The sequence below is a fragment of the Hippocampus bargibanti genome, linkage group LG01 (assembly GCF_051943395.1).
Source record: "Hippocampus bargibanti isolate YZ-2025 linkage group LG01, ASM5194339v1, whole genome shotgun sequence".
NCBI lineage: Eukaryota > Metazoa > Chordata > Actinopteri > Syngnathiformes > Syngnathidae > Hippocampus > Hippocampus bargibanti.
Window position 1 is genome coordinate 35992599 of NC_142734.1, and position 19999 is coordinate 36012597.

At 40.9% G+C, this 19999-nt stretch overlaps 2 protein-coding genes across 5 annotated transcripts in view; both read left to right on the top strand.

Moving 5' to 3' along the window:
* The window catches only part of col20a1 (collagen type XX alpha 1 chain), a 30134-nt gene extending 13458 nt beyond the window's left edge, over positions 1-16676 (top strand). For all 4 annotated transcript variants that reach the window (XM_089014206.1, XM_089014218.1, XM_089014215.1 and 1 more), the window contains 29 exons: positions 142-271; positions 592-731; positions 2109-2235; positions 2312-2451; positions 2526-2658; positions 2878-3023; positions 3099-3228; positions 3692-3808; positions 3903-4049; positions 4855-4911; positions 5205-5243; positions 5348-5486; positions 5805-5947; positions 6440-6549; positions 8671-8829; positions 8914-8991; positions 9099-9185; positions 9250-9303; positions 10423-10518; positions 11532-11585; positions 11690-11743; positions 11811-11864; positions 12627-12698; positions 13244-13279; positions 13615-13681; positions 13930-14118; positions 14206-14283; positions 15647-15808; positions 16363-16676. In XM_089014206.1, the coding sequence (XP_088870332.1) occupies positions 142-271; positions 592-731; positions 2109-2235; positions 2312-2451; positions 2526-2658; positions 2878-3023; positions 3099-3228; positions 3692-3808; positions 3903-4049; positions 4855-4911; positions 5205-5243; positions 5348-5486; positions 5805-5947; positions 6440-6549; positions 8671-8829; positions 8914-8991; positions 9099-9185; positions 9250-9303; positions 10423-10518; positions 11532-11585; positions 11690-11743; positions 11811-11864; positions 12627-12698; positions 13244-13279; positions 13615-13681; positions 13930-14118; positions 14206-14283; positions 15647-15808; positions 16363-16391 (2967 nt within the window). In that variant the 3' untranslated portion in view covers positions 16392-16676. The remainder of the gene's footprint in view (positions 1-141; positions 272-591; positions 732-2108; positions 2236-2311; positions 2452-2525; positions 2659-2877; positions 3024-3098; positions 3229-3691; positions 3809-3902; positions 4050-4854; positions 4912-5204; positions 5244-5347; positions 5487-5804; positions 5948-6439; positions 6550-8670; positions 8830-8913; positions 8992-9098; positions 9186-9249; positions 9304-10422; positions 10519-11531; positions 11586-11689; positions 11744-11810; positions 11865-12626; positions 12699-13243; positions 13280-13614; positions 13682-13929; positions 14119-14205; positions 14284-15646; positions 15809-16362) is intronic.
* An 825-nt stretch (positions 16677-17501) lies between these two features.
* Positions 17502-19892, top strand: dpm1 (dolichyl-phosphate mannosyltransferase subunit 1, catalytic). The gene is made up of 9 exons (XM_089014265.1): positions 17502-17689; positions 17888-17987; positions 18073-18106; positions 18214-18290; positions 18377-18402; positions 18533-18628; positions 18717-18785; positions 19132-19246; positions 19503-19892. The coding sequence occupies exons 1-9, from the start codon at positions 17559-17561 to the stop codon at positions 19605-19607; spliced, it is 753 nt and encodes a 250-aa protein (XP_088870391.1). The 5' UTR covers positions 17502-17558; the 3' UTR covers positions 19608-19892.
* Positions 19893-19999: the final 107 nt, after the last annotated feature.

The window sequence follows — 19999 nt, forward strand, 5'->3', positions numbered from 1 at the left end:
CTTTTTACTCACTCGGAATAAAGCAAATGAAATCAAGTCATGGTAAATGATTGACATCAACTATTCTGTAGTCGCGATGCTTCAAAATGGAGTCAAGCTGGAGTGTTTTGTAATTGCAATTTTCTTCTAAAATGACTGTAGGAGAAGTTTGGCGCAGAGCGGACAACATTAGAGCTGGACGATTTACATCCCGCCACCGACTACTCAGTCACTCTTTATGCTCTCTATGACGAAGATTCCAGTGATCCCGTCACGGCTGTCGCTACCACGTGTAAGCCCGCGCTCCACAAAGCCTTTTTGTTTCTTCTTCTGCAGTATTACCCCATTGTCTTTTTATGACACCATCTCCTGCTTTTTTTATTCTTACTCACTCTTACAAAAACTTACCCTCTTGTGCGCTTTTATGATTTCATTCTTCCGACTGCAATACCTCTTCAATAAAAGTCAAAGGCATAGTTTGCATTGGAATTGAATTACAAGTGCTTGGATGAAAGGGAAGAGATGCCATCACATCTCTTTTAGTGGAACTGATGAAAGTAATTGCATCACTTTTGTTCACATCGTCTTTGCCCTTAATCCTCCTCTGTTTAGTTCCTCTCCCCTCGCCCGTGAGTGTAAGCTTTCCAGTGGTGACCCACAGTATGCTAAGGGTGAGCTGGGTGCCTGGAGCTGTGGATGTCCCTGCTCACAGAATCACTTACAGCACTAATCATGGCAGTGAAGTCAAGCAGGTAACCCTATATTTTACATTTAGCTATATCGTACGTTTTAAGACTCGCGCTGAATATTCAGGAAGTCTTGTTTTTGAGTTGGTGACGAGTCCGTACGTGACGTCACTAAAGGAACGCCCCTGACCGAAAAAAAGACGCATTGTGTCCTTCCATCACATCAATGTATTTTGCTGTACTTGTTTGGTCCGAGGACCTCGTGTTGCACCCAAAAGCCGCCAGAAGAGGGGGTCCAAGCTCCATATAAGGAATTTATCAGCCTGTGGAAACGGAGGTGGCCACAGGAGGTCGCCATTTTGTGCCTCTTTTTCGGTGAGACATTTCCCCTCAATGTTGCCTCATAAAGGCACGGAATAACTGGATGTGTAACAAGAAAGCATTTTCTCCGAATCTGAAGCCATTGTTTTGATTCTCCAGCAATGCAAGACGTCTTGGCGTGACGTCACGAACTGGGGGCGGGACTTTCTGAAAATGCCCAATTCGCAGCTCAATTTTTTGCAGATTTTGGACACTTTAAGTCATTTTTATTGGTGTTCTGCATTTGAATAAAAATATCATACTGCGTGTTTTGGGTATTTTAGATGCTATGAAATGTTTTTATGATGTCAGTTAAGGAAAAAAAAGTGACGTCGGTTGTCCTTTAAGTGTAGCTATGGACCATTTGTGTTTTCCATTTGTGTTGTTGTTTTGTTTGCCTCATGGCTGATCAAGATGGTATAGTTAGGATGAAGCCCTTCTGTCTCACAGTGAAAAGGCTGAGGATTTGAATTTCTGCTCCTTTCTGCAGTTTGCATGTGCTCCCCATGCTTATGTGGGTTATTCTGTGGTTACACACGGCTTCATCCCACATACCTGAAAATTTACAAGTTAGTTTCAAGGCTGTAATTACGCTGCAAGTCCAAGTGCCCGATTCTGGTTTAATGTCTCCATCATATTTTTTTCTCTCAGTTTGACAGACATTTAGTTTTTTTCCAATTTGTATGTGTTATGGTGCATTGGTAATATTTGCTAGATCCGATTGTTTTTTCCAATTTGGAGGATACATGATTCTACTCCCATCATACTCTGTTCTATGTTTTTTTGTTTAGTTTTTTTGCTCTCTCAAAGCAATGACATGTACTTATATGCACTTCGGAACAAACTACATCAGGTGTGTAAATCAAGCTGAAATCGTGATTGTGCAAGCAGTGATTTGGCAAAAACGTACTTGATGATTGACTGCTAAGCAGTCCAGGTTATATCACAATCTCTACTGCAGGTAGTTTTGTATACTTGTTTTCGATGTAGTGGTTGCACTGGCAAGAATAGAGGCATTCTTCTGCTTATTACAATCCAGTTTTGAACTCGAGTTCTGATTCTTCTTTTTTTTCTTCTCTCCAGATGGAGGTTACAGGACAGAGCTCAGTCCTGGTGCAGAGTCTTTCCTCTCTGTCTCAGTATCTGATATCAGTCCAGTCTCGCTACCCACAAGGCTTTTCTGCCCCAATCACCAGTAACATCACTACATGTAAGAGACTCGTACCTTACACCTGGCCTGCAGGTTAATCTATACAGCAAATAACTTGAATTTGTCTCCCTGGCAGTGAAAGTACCCTCCCCTTCAGACTTAAGGGTGACCAATTTTTCCGGGAGTGAAATCACAGTACGTTGGGAGGCTGCTTCTGATGATGTCATCTCATACCTCATCAAATGGATCTCCCTAGGTGGAGGAAATCTGAGACAGGTATGGATTTATGCACTGACTATTCATAGCTTTCTACTGTGGAAATTTGGTTCATAACTTCATATGTTGTGTAGCTGAAGGTGAGTGGAGAGAGTGAAGGGGTCATCCTGGAAGGAGTGGAGGACAACACAGAATACCAAATCTCTCTGTCTGCACTGTATGGAGATGGAGCTCAAAGTGAAGCTGTGGCTATACGCTATAGCACATGTGAGTCACTTATGGTTGTGACATGTTACACAGTTTGCACACAAAATACATTTTGCTTTATCTCTTGTCACCAGAAATTCATTGTAAAATACGCTCAGTAGAAGTCATTTGAAGCGATTTTACAAATTATGGACACAACTTGTCCGGAGGCGTCGGTTGTCCTTTAATTAATTCCCCGCACTATGAATAATGTTGCTTCTTTGCTTGCTGTCTCTCCAGTGTCTGGTGGGGGTCCATCTAGCGTCTCCGTCTCTGAGGAGACGCCGGTCAGCATGATGGTCAGCTGGGTTCCTCCCAATGCTCATGTCTTGCAATATCGTGTCTCTTACAGTGCACTGACAGGAGCTGAGAACCAGGACAACGTTGTAAGTGTCAACTCGCATCGCATCACCTTTGCTTTACTCAAGCAGTGGACCTGAGAGGCGCGTTATTGTGTTCAGGTGTTAGTTCCAGGTGGTGAAAAGCATGTGGTGCTGGACTCATTACAACCAGACACACGATACAGCATCCTCGTTACGGCAGAATACCGCAACAAAGAAGGAGGCAGTGGTTCAGCACAGGGCAAAACCAGTAGGTCTCAAACACACTAGGGTTTATCGGTCGGATATTTTTACATCAAGTCATAATTGCTGTGATTTTGCAGTCAATAAGTGAGATGAATGCAAAAAAAAAAACACACACAAATCGGAAGTCCTTTTTTCCATTTAAGACATGGATCCCTCCTTCCATCCATATTACAAATAGTCTGTTAAAATAACTAGATTCTATGACATTTTAGCATTCTTCATTGTCCAAAAAACTATTATGAAGGCATTGTTCATGATAAAGTATCAAAAAAACTTTATCAAGCATTTTTATGTTTTATTTACTTCTAATTGACATTTTTGTAACACTCACATTATTTTAACACGCACCACAGAGGCACGAGTACGAAAATCTCCCGCTTTATGATTTCTGAAACTGTACATGTATGATAGATGATAATTGATCATGTTGATTCTCTCTTCCTCACTTGCTTTCTCCATTTTGGCAGCCAGTCTCCGAGTAAGCAGTGTGAGTGTTGTGCGGTCGGACCACTCCAGTATCTGTGTGTCTTGGAGACCCCTGTCAGTCGTCGACGGCTACCGTATTGTTATTCAGTCGGTCAAAGGTAATTTTCGGTGGCATCGTAATGATTGGTCTTGTACCTCAAAGCCTTTATAAATGTAATGAACTCAATTGTCATGCATGCTTCATGAGTGCAGATAAAGTGTCAATGGAGGAAAGAGTGGATGAGCTCAGCAGTACTCAGTGTTTCACGGGGCTCCAGGCGGAGACCTTGTATCGCATCAGTGTGCACTCAAATCTGGGATCAGCAGAAGGTGCTGCCGTCTCCATTCTGCATCCAACAGGTCTGAGGTGATCCCACTTAACACCTACCGTAGAGCTCTCAAGCTTACGTGCTTTCTTCGTGATACCAGTGCATTTCTCTTTTTTTGGGGGAGGGGCGGGGGGGGAGGGCATTGACTGTAATAAGACATTAGAAGCTGTAGTACTGATAGAGATTAGACAGAATAAGAAGTTATCATATTTAAAAGTTTCATGCTGTTATATGGTTAGTCAACACTTGTGACTCACAACACAATTGAAGCACAGACAACCTGGGGTCAATCAGGTCAATAGACACAGCAAGTTAAACGGTCAGCTTCACAGGAGTAATTTAGGACTTGGGGAACTCCTTATCACAAAAGTAATTTAGGACTTGGGGAACTCCTTATCACAGGAGTAATATAGGACTTCAAACTCCTTATCACGGGAAGAGGTCATTAGCCAGGTTACAGTTCATGGAAAACACAATGTCTTATTGCTTACAGCTATTGGTGCTCAGAACGTCCAGAGGCGTGGTATTATAATCAAGAAAACTATGTTTTACTAAGGTATCACTTTAATTTGCATATACTCTCAATAAATAGCTTGGCAGAGGGCCGCAGAATTCAGACGTATGTCATGGATGACTACGTTTACTGCCCGCAGTAGGGACAATCTCTCTGGTTCCGAGTCTCTGTCCACAGTGTCTGACTGTCATATCTCTGACAAGTACTTCATCTAATGTATGAGTTTATATCAAGACGTTAGGTTCTAATCAATACAAATATATTGGACATTCATAGTTGATTTTGATGATTTTGTTGCATTGTTTTGTTGGTTCTTTCACAGCTCAGGCCCCAGCTAAAATTCCTATCAACACTCGTCGGTACCCAATTCATAATGAAGGTGAGCATATTCGATTCACTTGTTCATGTGATTGATTATTGACGGCAAGGCAAAGCGGCTTTATTAATGTAGCGCACGTCGTACACAAGACACCTCAATGTGCTTCGCGCAACCAAAGGCAAAACATCCTGAAGCACCGACAAACATCTTGAAAAATTCAAAAGCAACAACAACATTGAAACACCTTTGTGTATTTACTGTAATAACACTCATTGATCAATGTTAGCAGATACTGTCTCAACATTGAGATACATAAATGGATTTTTTTAAAAAGTTGCCTTATTTTGTTACAGTTTGTCCCGAAGTCACCATCAGAAACAGTATTGTGAAAGGTAAAACATGCTACCTTCACTATTATAGGAAGAAGAAGAATAACAACAAAACTCCTTTGCAATAATTGCAGCACAATGTCTCATTAATACGTGTGTCTGTCCAGGCTTTGACATGATGGAAGCATTTGGCCTCACGCCAAAAGCCCACTCATCTGTGGAAGGGGTCGCCGCAGAGCCTTTTGTCTTCAACACATTTCCCACCTACACTTTGTACAGGGACATCCAGTTGACACAGAGCACCAAGTGAGACACCGTCTTTCTCTTCCCTAGATCTGCTATCACTATTATCGTCTAGTCTCTGAGGCATAAGTGTCAAGCTCTGATTCGCAAGGGCCACGATTCATAAGCAGATGTTTCCCGATCTCCAACACAACATTGCTAATCATCAATTGGGTGTGTTGGAGGTGTGAAACCCTCAAAAGCATGCTGCTTTGCGGGCAAGCATTTGACAAATTGTGCTAGTCAAGTTAAGTCAATTAACCAACAAGTGATTTTACGTCATTTTGTGTGACGTTGATCGTTAAAATGCGTCATTATCATTCAGTCGCTGTCTCCCGTTAGGTTGATCCACCCCGTCGGCTTCTCTCCCGAGCACACCATCAGCATCGCCTTCCGCCTACTGCAGGAAACGCCCAAAGAGCCCTTTGCACTCTGGCAGCTCACAGATAATGACTTCCAACCCAAGATGGGGGTGGTTCTGGACCGTGAGTTCTGCATTATCCCGCTCTCGTATGGGGTCATAAGGTCATCGACTGAACAAGATGCCTCAAGGCACTGAGTTGTCCACGATACTGTACAAAATGTCTTGAGCCAATACTACCTTTGTTGTTTTTGTCAGTTTTACAATCACTTATAATCATTAACAATGCCACTGATTCGGGCTCATTGACTTGTGAGAATTTCATTTTTATGCCTTCGAATTCAAATGGAAGGTCATTGTAGCATTTTCATTAACACTCAACTAAAAATGTCATATTGGATTGGATTGGAGTGGATTAGATTGGCCTTTATTAGTCTCGCGGTGGAGAAATGTACAAATTGGGCAAATTTACATTTTGCCCAATAGTCCAACCAATGTGTATTTCATTTCAAATGAATGTTGACATTAGAAACTGCAGCATGCCAAAAACATATTCCAACTTCACGTTGCAATGTTCACTGTTCAATATGTCTGCCGTTTTGCCCTTTGAAACTAGCCTTGACCAAGCAGCTGATGTACTTCAGTTTGGATTACCGCGGCGAAGTGCAACAGTTGACCTTTGACCAGCCACAGGTGCACAGGTTGTTCTACGGTAGTTTTCACAAGGTGAGCAAATACAACATAAAACTTATATACAGTAAGAACTTGCCTAAAGGAGACCAAAATAATTCTTTTTTTTCATCGTTTAAAACAGTTGCCAGGTGTCTTAATAACTTGTCTGTGCGATGCTTTTGTGAAACTATTCCAAGAATCACGTCAATATATTTTTACAGCGTATTTCTTGCCGTTGGGAAAATTGGCAGATCTGTCTGAGTTGCGGTTATGATGAAATTGCAGGGCAAAAAGACTTGACTGGTCTGTGAGCTTGTTTCAGCCATTGCATAGTTTCATGGTCTCAAAATAATTGTCTATAGAGATCTATTTGTGCTCCATGACAGCGTTGCGCAAGGTGCAAAGCAATTTCCCGCCACTCTCATACAAGACTGTGAGAAACCGTTTTTTTCCACTGAGTTCCTCGTTCTTGCATTCAGTGCCAAAGTTAAGAATTTGGCATCTGCTTGTGTTGATTTTTGGCAGAACGCTGAAGACAGTTTTGATGATCGGTCCAAGTTTCATAAAACTTGTTGGTTGGATCAGATTGCAAGCTTGTCATCATTCACACGGATTGATGCCAGTCACATGAATTGTTGCGCTTCAGGGACTTACAGTAGGAGCCGTTGAGATTCCATTGATTCTCACTGGCGGAAGGAGCATTTCACCCTCAAGGCCACTAAAATTCACCTGTCAAATACAATTAGAGAAAGAGGCAGATGAGTAAAGATTTATTTGGTTGTGTCATTTCTCTATTGAAAGGTAGGCGTGCATTCAAGAGAACAACCTTGAAAAAAAATGATTCTCTTAAATGTGTTAAGATGACTGCATCCTATTCAAAAGTTTATTTTAAATGCAGATCATAACCAGCTACTTTGCTACCACCATTCCAACTCAGTTAAAGGACAACCGACACCACTTTTTTGTTTCCTAACTGACATCATAAAAACATTTTATAGTATCTAAAATTCCCAAAACACGCAGGCTGATATTTTTAGTCAACTGCAAAACACCAATAAAAATGACTTCAAGTGTCCAAAAACGACTTCAAATTGAACCCGGAAGTGGCCAGTTTCGGAAGGTCCCGCCCCCTTGTTCGTGATGTCACACCAAGACGTCTCGCCTTGCTGGAGAATCAAAACAATGGCTTCAGATTCAGAGAAGATGCTTTCTTGTTCCTCATCCAGTTATGAATATGATTCAAATAGGTCTGAAGAGGAAAGCATACATGTTTGCAATCGATTAAAGGAGTTATTCCGTGTCATTTTGAGGCATCTGCACAGAAATGTAGCACCCAGAAAATGGCGCCCAAGCTCTGTTGGAAATGGACTGATTTTTCTGCTGGGAATTTGTGTCAACTAGTATCAAATAGTAGTCTGTGCAACACACAACAATTCACCATCGCGATATTTATGTGTTTTCCTTGTAATTTCGCCATCAACACGGAGCAACACGAAGTTTTCAGACCAAACAAAGTACCCAAAATGCATTGTGTACCGCTTTCTCGGTCAGGGGCATTTCCTCCGTGACGTGACGTCAGGAATCGTCACCAATTCAAAAACAAGACTTCCTGAATATTCAGCGTGAGTCTTAAAAGGTAAAATATTGCTATATGCGGTGGAATCTTATTAACCATTTTACAAATTATGGACACAACTTGTCCAGAGGCGTCGGTTGTCCTTTAAGGCTCCCATATTGCCTCTGAAAGCAGAAAATGTTTTCCCCAAACCCCTTTTGATTCTTATATACAGTATTGCACAATGGCAGATTAATCAATTATAAAAATGTTGTTTGATTGGCGATGAAAATAGCTGACTTACTCGTCAAAATGAAGTCCATGACACATCAAACATATTTTTATTTGGTTATGTATTCATTTTGTCTGCGTGTGATGTGTGTTGAAAATGTTCTCAAAGTGTATAATTCAGTTACATGATCAGGTTGTAGTTTAATATCTCACCCTCGAATCACATTCAGTAGTCATCCTCATTTAAACGGTTATATTTGGACACCGTGCTTTCTCAAAATAAGTGGAAGAAATGCTGCTGATTACAACAAAATGCAAAGTTGGTTCTACAAACAAAAGACTGACAAGGCATTTCAAATGTATTTGAAGTAACTGAAGAATTGTGGCAGGTGCACCTGTCGGTCAGCCAGGTCGCCGTCTCCTTGTCTGTGGATTGCCAGCGCGTGGGCGAGAGGCCCGCCCGACCTCTCGGCAACCTTCCTACAGATGGTTTTGAGATGTTGGGAAAGTTGACGGGGAGCAGAGGACCCAAAAGTGGCTCGGCTGTGGTACTTTGACTTTTATTCTAATATGCTCCCCTGAGAATGTCGTGTCGCATGTTCAACATTTATATTGTGTGCCTTTGTCTACAGTTCCAGTTGCAATCGTTCGAAATAGTGTGTAACACAACATGGGCTGCAGAGGACGCCTGCTGCGAGCTGCCCGCAATGGTCAGTCGTTGTTCTTTGACTGAAATATCGACCGGATATGCCTTTATTAGTCTCACAGTGGAGAAATTTACATTGATGTGGGTTTGTTCATGTCTGTTTGCCCTCAGAGAGACGAGGAAAGTTGTCCTCCTCAGCCTTACTCGTGTACCTGCTCCTCTGACATTCCAGGAGCTGCTGGTTCCCCTGGTCCAATAGTATGTCAGAAATTCGACTAAATGCCAATATTTGGAAGACATTGTAGTATTTCTTTGTTCTCAGGGCAAGCCTGGTTCCCGTGGTATTAAAGGTGACAAGGGTGAACAAGGACACAAGGTAAATGAAGTGATGCAGTTTCCATTGAAAACAAAAGCAAAGATCCCGCTTGCCTGTCCCTTCTTCAAACTTTCAGGCATTCATGTCCTGTAACGCAGGTGTCAAACTCAAGGTTCGTAAGCCAGATCTGGCTCCGCATCATCCTGCGAAATTAAACATGACAACTAAAATCTGGAGGACAATTTAAAACTCTCATATTGAATATTTTCTTGTGAGCAAACCCTTTATCACATTAATTTAAAGGACAACCGACAGCATTTTTTTTTGTTTCCTAACTGACATCAGAAAAACGTTTTATAGCATCTAAAATACCCAAAACACGCAGGATGATATTTTTAGTCAAATGCAAAACACCAATAAAAATGACGTTAAGTGTCTAAAAACTACTTCAAATTGAAACCGGAAGTGGCCAGTTTCAGAAGGGCCCGCCCCCTTGTTCGTGACGTCACACCAAGACTTCTTGCATTGCTCAAGAATCAAAACAATGGCTTCAGATTCGTAGAAGATGCTTTCTTGTTACTCATCCAGTTAAGAATATGATTCAAATAGTTCTGAAGAGGAAAGCATAAATGTTTGCAATCGATTAAAGAAGTTCTTCCGGGTCATTTTGAGGCGTCGGGACTGATGTGTAGCGTCCCAGAAAATGCAGAAGATGGCGCCCAAGCTCTGTTGGAAATGGGCTGATTTGTCTGCTGGGAATTTGTGTCAGCAAATATCAAATAGTTGTCTTGGTGCAACACACAATTATTCACCATTGCGTTATTTATGTGTTTTCCTTCTAAAAAGTACCCAAAATGCATTGCGTGTCGCTTTCTCGGTCAGGGGCGTTCCTTCCGTGACGTGACGACAGGAATCGTCACCAACTCGAAAACAAGACTTCCTGAATATTCAGCGCGAGTATTAAAACGTAAAATATAGCTTTTATGCGGTGGAATCTTATTAAAATACGCTCAGTAGAAGTCATTTGAAGGCATTTTACAAATTATGGACACAACTTGTCCGGAGGCGTCGGTTGTCCTTTCAATAACAGTTGAATAAACAGTACATTTTCAAATGGGGGAAAAAAACAGCCCTCTTGGTCATTCCTTCAAATGATCAATATTTGTTTTTGTGCTGCAGGGTGAGATGGGTCCTCCAGGCAAACCTGGACTCGAGGGCAGGCTTGGAGCACTGGGGAGCAGAGGGCCACAGGGAATGACCGTGGATGGGAAAGTAGTGAGTAACCTTCCTTGCCAGAAGTATTCAAACCATATCGACCTTGTACAATGGACAAAAGATTGATTATATCATATATATATAATTTTCAAAATAGCAGTAATTTGCCCAAATTTTGCCAAGACTGATCTAATATTCATTTTTCATGAAGCTGTAAGCACGTATGGGAAAGAAGTCTGTCAAAGATGACGTTTTGACAATTGAGAAAAGTGTCCATTTTGACATCATCTCTTCATGGCAACAATTATAATGGAGTAGAAGTTAAATTAATCTTTTTTTTTTTGCATGTAAAGTTAAATACATGTACAGAAAGAGTTTGTCAAGCTGTCAAAGAAAAATGCATAAAATCCAAGTTCATAATTCGAAACAGTTCCTTCATCTTTGATCACATTTCTATCACTTTTTTTCCTGAAATTACCCAAATGATTAGGAATGGTAGCATACAATATTTCCTTTTTCATGTCATTTTACACTTGATGGGTGTACAAGGCAATCCAGAGACCCGATTATGTACATACAAACAGGCCATTAAAAATAAGTATATTTTCCATAAGGTCCTATGTACTTATTCCCTGCCAGACGATGTGAAAAAAGGTGTCCACTCCAGTGCCAGGATTTTTGTCATTTTCATTCAAATTGCAGGACCCACAGAATATTGAGTTTTAGGACTACATCAACATTCAATGCAGCGTAAGAAACCTTAGACTGTTTTCTTTCATTAGCAAAAAACATTTATTTCGAGCTTACTTGGTTGTAGAGTTATCTGCATTGAAAGTGGGGGCGGCTGTAAAAAATGAAAATACTGCCCCTTATGGGAGGGAAAAACATTGCCAAATGTCTTGAAACGCACTCCCCCGCAAGAAATAACAAAACCCAAACAAATTCGCCAATGGCGCTCCACGTCATTCATATCCTTAACTCACTCCCTGCCATTCCCAAATAAATTGGACAATGGCAGGGAATGAGTTAAGGATATCAATAAAAACAACCATCAACCATATTCCTCCTCTTAGGGTCCACCTGGAGAAAGAGGAGAAAAGGGAGATCCTGGTAGAGTCGGACTTCAGGTGACACATTGCACGCTTATCAATCAACACATTACTGTCAAAAAGCCTTAAAAAACCATCAGTTCCCACTCCTGCCTTGACCGCTGTGTGTCAATTTTTTTTAGGGTGTACAAGGGCCTCAAGGGCCAAAAGGGGAGTTGGGTCCTCCCGGCCCCGTGGTGAGATGACAAAAAAGAAATTGTAGATGTTGCATTCCTCCGTTGTTCTCATCATACTTTCTGACAGGGCATCCGAGGGGTTGAAGGCAACATGGGTCCACCTGGCCCTACTGGATCAAGAGTAAGATGAAGTTTTAAAGGAGCCTTTGTTGTGTCCATAATTTGTAAAATCACTTCAATTGACTTCTACTGAGCGCATTTTACAAACATTCCAGCGCATATAGCTATATTTTACATATAAGACTTGCGCTGAATATTCAGAAAGTCTTGTTTTCGAGTTGGTGACGATTCCTGACGTGACGTCACGGAGGGAACGCCGCTGACCGAGAAAGCAACACACAATGCATTTTGCAGTACTTTGTTCTGTCTGAAAACTTCGTGTTGCTCCGTGTTGATGGCGAAATTAGAAGGAAAACACATAAATAACGCGATGGTGAATCGTTGTGTTGCATTAAGACTACGATTTGATTCTTTCCAACGGAGCTTTGGCGCCATCTTCTGTATTTTCTGTGACGCTACATTGGAGTCCAGACGCCTCAAAATGACACGGAATTACTTCTTTAATCGATTGCAAACATGTATGCTTTCCTCTTCAGAACTATTTGAATCATGTTCATAACTGGATGTGTAACAAGAAAGCATCTTATCCAAATCGGAAGACATTGTTTTGATTTGATGAAAAAGATTAATTTATGAGAACATACTTGTCCACCTCTCGCCCGAGTTAGCTGGATTCGACTTCACGTTTAATTTAGCTTTCTGTTGGATAAATGATTTCTTCCTCCTTGTATCTTTTTTTCCCCTTTGTACAATCACTTTTTCCCTAAACTTTGGATTTGTACATTTAATTGTAAACCTTATGTTCTATTTATTGTTATTACAGGGCTTCCAGGGTATACCAGGACACCCGGGGACCACTGGGGAGAGAGGTTACACTGGATCTAGGGGGGTGACGGTAGGTCATAAAGGCACCAATCGCGAAATCAGTTAAAGGACAACCGACAAGTTGTCTCCATAATTTGTAAAATGGCTTCAAATGACTTCTACTGAACGTATTTTACAAAGATTCCACCGCATATAGCTATATTTTACCTTTTAAGACTCACGCTGAATATTCGGGAAGTCCTGTTTTTGAGTTGGTGACGATTCCTTACGTGACGTCACGGAAGGAACGCCCCTGACCGAGAAAGCGACACACAATGCATTTTTGGGTACTTTGTTTGGTCTGAAAACTTCGTGTTGATGACGAAATTAGAAGGAAAACTCATAAATAACGCGATGGTGAATCGTTGTGTGTTGCAACAAGACTACTATTTCATACTAGTTGACACAAATTCCCAGCAGCAAATTCCAATGGAGCTTGGGCGCCATCTTCTGCATTTTCTGGGACGCTACATTGGATTCCTGACGGCTCAATTGATACGGAAAAGTGGTGTCGGTTGTCCTTTAACGCCGCCTTTTTTTTATTTATTAACATGTATATTTTTTGGGGACTTGCAGGGTCTTCCGGGGAGTAAAGGCGAGCAAGGAGAGAAGGTAGGTTTCAACGAGCCTTCTGCTGAGCTTTAAGGACATTTTTAACAATTGTAATACAGTCTTGAGTAATTGACGCTCCGCAAAAAAAGGATTTCATAACTGTAATCAGACAAAACTAACATTTCAACATAGGTGTACAGCAACCAGATGTCACAAAATCTATATTTTGTATTAGACGTGGCTTTGGTAAATTAAGTCTTTGAAATATATCGGTTCACTTGTGATTTTGCCAGTGCGAAAAAAGTGTGGGGGGGGGGGGCATTATGTTACTGGTGAGATTTTTGCATGTAAATATGAAACTAATATCATGCACAGATGTTTTTCACGTTTTACAGGGGGAACCTCAGTCCATGGCTATGATCTATCAGCTTGTCACAGAGGCGTGTCAACAACTTGTTCATAGTATGTAACTCTTTGAATGCAACACAATGACGATAATAATAATAATAATTAGGATAAAGTACAGTGGAGCCTAAAGCTGTATTGCTAAATCCATTTTTTTTCTGAAAAAATGCCTCAGGAGTTGCACAAAACTAAGTTCAAATCACCCATTGGGGTTGGTTTTGTAAACATGCACGTATCCACGCACTCCATTTTCCACATCCAATACAAACATGACAGGATGATGAGAATTTCTGTTTGTTTGTCAGAGGAGGTGAGGAAATTGGACATGTTCATCGATGACATGGCCCGGAAGCCAGCTCCCACGGAGGAGCTCGCGGGTCCTCCAGGGGAGCCAGGAATACCAGGTTCTACAGGTCCACCAGGCTCTCGGGGAAACCAGGGGAATATAGGCCCTCGAGGGAGACCTGGAAGACCTGGCTACCCTGGAGAACAAGGTCCTTCTGATGAAGATTTTCACTTCTTCTTGAGCTATTCAGAATGTAAATGTGCCAGTTTGTACTTTGCTGATCGTTTCTCTACAGGAAGGCCAGGGTTGCCAGGGGGAAAAGGTGATGCTGGGGCTAATGTACAAGGTCCCCCGGGGGTCAGAGGCCATCCAGGTACTTTTTCTATGAATATTCCAAATTATTAGAGGGACAGGGATTCTGTGATCAAATGACGCCCCCCCCCTATATAGGTTTCAAATTGCCTATACAGTGGGATCTTGGCTTACGAACTTAATTGGTTCCCAGACATTGTGTAAGGCGAAAGTGTGTATCCCAAAAATTAATTTCCCATAGGAAACCATTAAAATGAGAATAATCCGTTCCCAGGTCCCCATCAAACATCATTTACTACTTTCAAATTTTCTAAGCCTTAAAACTACACAAAATATACCTTATTTTATGGATAATAAATGTGCTATAGTATTATGATTAAAGAAATAAACTGTACTGTACAATAAAGTCATTTTATTTACCTTTGTGATGGTCGTTAATAGCTTGATGGAATGCAGTGTCCGGTTTCCTCAGCATTAAACACTTGATGAGGAACATAGGCTTCTTTCACCATCTTGAGGAATGATCCCTTGGAGGTGCTTTCTCTACCATAATTGTATCTAGTTCTTCATCAATTGTGATCTGTTTAGCTGTGTTGATAGCTTTTTGCATCAAGTGTACAGATGACTTGTACAGGTTATTTGTGGAGCCTGATTGATGGGATATTTTAACTGTTTTCTATCCATTTTCTCACTATTGTCACGCTGTCATACTTTTGTTTTTTGTTTTTTTGTTTTCAAGCTCTGTCATCTCCCTTTCGTGTGTGTGTTTTCTCACTCTCTGTCTGCCTGTGTCTTTAATGTTTAACCCCCCCCCTCCCCCCACTGCTGGGTTCTTGACCAATCACATGGCTTTAACCAAAGACACCATTTTGTTTTTTGGAGAACGACCTCACTCTCTCTCTCTCTCTCTCTCTCTCTCTCTCTCTCTCTCTCTCTCTCTCTCTCTCTCTCTCTCTGTCTGTCTGTAACCCCGTCCCCCACTGCTGCCTTCTTGACCAATCACGTGGCTTTAACCGAAGACTGGGGGCGGGGAATAGAGGACAAAAAAAAAGTCCGCTGCGATTTCCTTGTTAGGAGAACAAGCTCGTTCACGAACGACACATCACTCATTGTGGCAGCTACGTGTGTATCCCGAAAAATAATTCGTATGCCAAGGTAAAATTTTCATAAATGTAATGTCCGTAAACCGAAAAGTTCGTAAGCCAAGGGGTTCGTAAACCGAGGTTTCACTGTAGTAACAACTTAAATTGTAAATACTGTCCATATATTTCATATCTTCTCAAACTCACCACTCCTCACATTATTTGATTTTGAAAACAATGGATCTAAAGTGCCCATGACCACAAATGACAATTACGGAGACAATAGCGGCTTGTATAGAACTGGTCAATAAGACTTGCTTATCATTGTGTATGTGTCCACAGGTTCCTCAGGCGAGTCCAAGATTGGAAGTTTAGGGCCCAAAGGAGAAAATGGAAAGCCGGGACAATCAGGGATTCCTGGAACTTCTGGGCAGCCGGGTGAGATCGGGCCACCTGGAGTATGTGACAGCAGCGGAGGCTGCCACAGAGTTCCTCAGCAAACGGGTTAGCATTTACACTGCAAAGACAGTGTGGATTGATCTTCTATCGTGTTGGTCCTCTTTAGAGTCACGGCTATGATGGATCCTATCCCAGCCAATCACTGAGCACAATTCTGTTTTGACACAAATTCTGACTTTTGAGTAATTTACAATGAACGGTGAACACACACAGGGAGAACATGTGTACTCGACACAGGAAGTTTAGATTAGAACCCTTGGAACTACATCGTTAGACAAACATTTTAAACACTAGTTTATCAAGTGAAGAATTAAAAAACAAGGGAAAAATAAGCTCCACGAGCCTGAACACCAAGGTGGGGGCGGGGGGTATCATGTCACCTGCTTGAAGAGTAGATATTTGGTTTAAAAAAAGTTGGACATCTCTGGTTTAAAATATCTCATACTTATTTTATTGCTATTGTCACCTTTTTTTTGTCGAGACCAGAGCTTTAGCAATATGGTACTAACAGACAGAAACATACTTGATGAAATGTAATCTTAAATTGTGAAGTTTACACCATACTGACTGACGTTAACTGTGTCTGTGTCCCTCTCCAGAAGACAATTATTACGGCTACCAGCCTTAAGAGAATTTGAAATAATAAGTGGTGATGACATCACAGCAGTACGCCTGTTTACATTGACAATGCTTCTGGAGCTCAGTATTGCACTTAAGCTGATGCAGTGCTCCCAAGCTTATGTCATCTCAAGAGAAAGCGAAATAGAAGAAGGAAGAGGAGGACATGCCTGTGATGCCGAACTGTGAAGAACTGAGGAATCTGTATTTTCCAAAGGCTATGTTGTGAAGTGTTATTAGTTTGATGAGGATGAGAGTTTCCAGAAGCCGCTTCTGTGAGATTTTCCCACTTGGATTCATTCGGTGCTGTATTTCTAAGCCATATTCGCACTGATATATTTTCTTATTGTGTGTATGTATTCATGCACTGTGTTGTAGTTATGCATAATTTTGTTACATTTCCACTCATTTCACTTAACCTTCTAACCTAAACTGCCTCAGAAACAATGTTACTAGATAATCCATAGTAGAGTGAACGCTGGCGCGTGTTGCTGCCGCTGCTCACCCGCAGAAAAAATATCCTGTGACTGTAAAGTGTCCTTGAGAGTTTTGAAAGGCGCTTATAAATGAAATGGATTATTATTATTATTATATTATCCATGCATAAATGACTGTGAGTATGTTGTGTATATGTATATTGTTTTTAGAGTATGCAATTATTCATTGAATCAAATATTTATGTTGTTTTGTAAGTATTCTTTATGATAATACATTCTTATTCATACATTGTCATTTTCAATTTATTATGTGCTTGCACGCGTGATTGTGTTTGCGCGTGAGTGTCGGGTTTAAATTCAATGACAATACAGAATAGTTTTTCGTAGAAAAAGAGATTTTCCTTAAACTAAGTGGTTGTTTCTAGTCGTTCCTATTTTTAAGAGCACATTGGTGTAAGACCGGGTTCCGTTTCCGTTTGTAGTGAAAATATTTCAGACTAATAATATTCAAGGTCGTTAATGAGAACGGTTGCGCTCATTTGACTCCATTAATTACGTCTAAATAACTTTTATATCCGAGTACACATTAATTTTTGACAAAAAAATAGATTTACCCATAAAAACGTTCACGTTTTTCCTATTTACATATTACATTGAAATCAGTAACCGGAAGTGATTTGACGCCCCGTTCTACTTTGACAAATTTAAGAGCGGCGAGTTTAGCTACGACGGATGTCACCATGTCAGCCAGGAAGACGTCACGGTCGAAATCAAACGATGGGGATAAATATTCGGTGTTGTTACCCACTTATAACGAAAGGGAAAATCTCCCTTTAATTGTGTGGCTTTTGGTGAAATATTTCGATGAAAGGTGAGGCCAGGAGAACGAGCACGATCGCTCCAATTGGAGTTTTATGTAAAACGAGTCACTGTTGAGGTGTTACTCAGCCTAGCTTGGCCTCTCGTTTTAACTATTAAACGTACCTAAAATTTATGCTATCCTGCTTAACGTTGAATGTTGAGTTTTGCATGACTTTTTAAACATCGCCTCATTAACTTTTTTCCCCAGTGGTTACAAATACGAGATCATCGTCATTGACGACGGAAGCCCCGATGGGACATTGGAAGTGGCGGAACAACTCCAAAAAATTTATGGCGAGGAAAGAATCGTAAATTATTGACGCAACACTGTATTTATTGTCTTTCAGCACTTGATGCGTATATTAACATAGTATCCGATTTCCTCCTATTAAGCTTCTTCGACCACGAGCATCGAAGTTAGGCTTGGGTGAGTTCATACCTGATTTTAAACTAATAATAATTTAATAAAGCATAGTCTTGCGTTACATGCATTATTCGACGGCTGTTTCCTTTCGCCTTCCCAAAATAACAAAGGCACCGCTTATATCCATGGGATGAAACACGCCTCAGGAAATTTTATCTTCCTAATGGATGCTGATCTCTCACATCACGTGAGTGCAACCAACAGTTCAGTCAATTGCAATGTTGTAGTTGACAAAGTGTGCTTTTGTCCTCTTTTTTACCATTATTGTTTCAGCCCAAATTCATCAAAGAGTTCATTGCGTAAGTATCAATTTTATTTTATTTTTTGGTTTTGTTTGGAACTGCTCCGGAGGTAGAGTGGAACATTGGAAGCGAATGGAACACCTTTGTTGCATTTACACAAGACACATCATATTTTCCTTTTGTTCAGGAAGCAGAAAGAAGGTGATTATGATTTAGTTTCCGGTACTCGATACAAAGGCAACGGCGGTGTCTATGGGTGGGACCTCCGCAGGAAACTCATCAGGTAACAAAACTGACCAGATAGGAGCATGCATGGTAAACAAACAGACCAGAGCTATCGTTTCATTTTCTCTATTCTGTCTTAATCTCAGTCGGGGTGCAAATTTTTTGACGCAAGTGCTGTTGAGGCCCGGTGCTTCAGACCTCACGGGGAGCTTCAGGTAAGCTTGAGTGTGTCCAAAAATACACACTGGACCCTTTTAAAGGTGTACCTCAAGTGAGGTCTAATGCAAGTAGTAAAACCCTTGCTTTTATCTGATGTGTATATTTTAAATTTGGAAAAAAAATCAGTGCAAATCACCAAACATAAATGTCACAACAAAATAAATACGCGTTTATTAAGTATGGTTAGATTCTGCCATTTAGTGCAGGTCAGTTTACTTGTTCCGCCTGTCACGATATGTTGCTAGCGTAGATAGATGTACAGATATTTCTTATTTTTCATTACTAATCATTTTCACCACGATTCAGGGAAATGTTAATGTTTTTCTTTTATGTGACCATCAGATTGTACAAGAAGAAAGTCCTTGAATGTCTGGTTGAGCGCTGCGTGTCCAAAGGTTACGTCTTTCAAATGGAGATGATCGTACGAGCCAGACAGCTTAAGTACACTGTTGGGGAGGTGAGTTGTCCACATAAAACCAAGCCTAGAAAGCCTGTTTGAAAAAATGCCCTTCAAATGTTCATCATACGCACATAGACAGCATCGCTGGGATTCCCTTGACTCCTTTTTTATATGACAAGTCAAGTGATGCCTCCTTCCCCGAGGTGCATTTCGGTAGTTGTCAGCAAACGGTTGCATTCTGAATTCCCTGAAAATAAGAATCATATTTTGATTGATGACAGAAATGTGGTGACTGATTCAACTTTTCTAATAGGTTCCCATCACCTTTGTGGATCGAGTCTACGGCGAGTCCAAACTGGGAGGGAATGAAATTGTGTCGTTTGTGAAAGGCCTCCTCACACTTTTTGTCACCACTTGAACACTTCACGTGGTGGTACAGTGGGACCTTGGCTTACGAACTTAATTGGTTCCCAGACAGAGTGTGTAAGGCGAAAAGTGTGTATCCCAAAAATTAATTTCCCATAGGAAACCATTCAAATGAGAATAATCCGTTCCCAAGTCCTCATCAAACATCATTTTCTACTTTCTAATTTTCTAAGCCTTAAAACTACACAAAATACACCATATTTTATGTATAATAAATGTGCTATAGTATTAAGATTAAAGAAATAAACTGTACTGTACAATAAAGTCATTTTATTTACCTTTGTGATGGTCGTTAATGGCTTGATGAAATGGAGTGTCCGGTTTCCTCAGCATTAAACACTTGATCAGGAACGTAACCTTCCTCTTTCACCACCTTGAGGAATA

Coding starts and splice junctions, on each gene's coding strand:
- dpm1 (XM_089014265.1), top strand. CDS start 17,559: ATGTCAGCCAGGAAGACGTCACGGTCGAAATCAAACGATGGGGATAAA. Junction 17,988..18,072: donor TTTATGGCGAGGAAAGAATC/GTAAATTATTGA, acceptor CCTCCTATTAAG/CTTCTTCGACCACGAGCATC. Junction 18,107..18,213: donor AGCATCGAAGTTAGGCTTGG/GTGAGTTCATAC, acceptor AAAATAACAAAG/GCACCGCTTATATCCATGGG.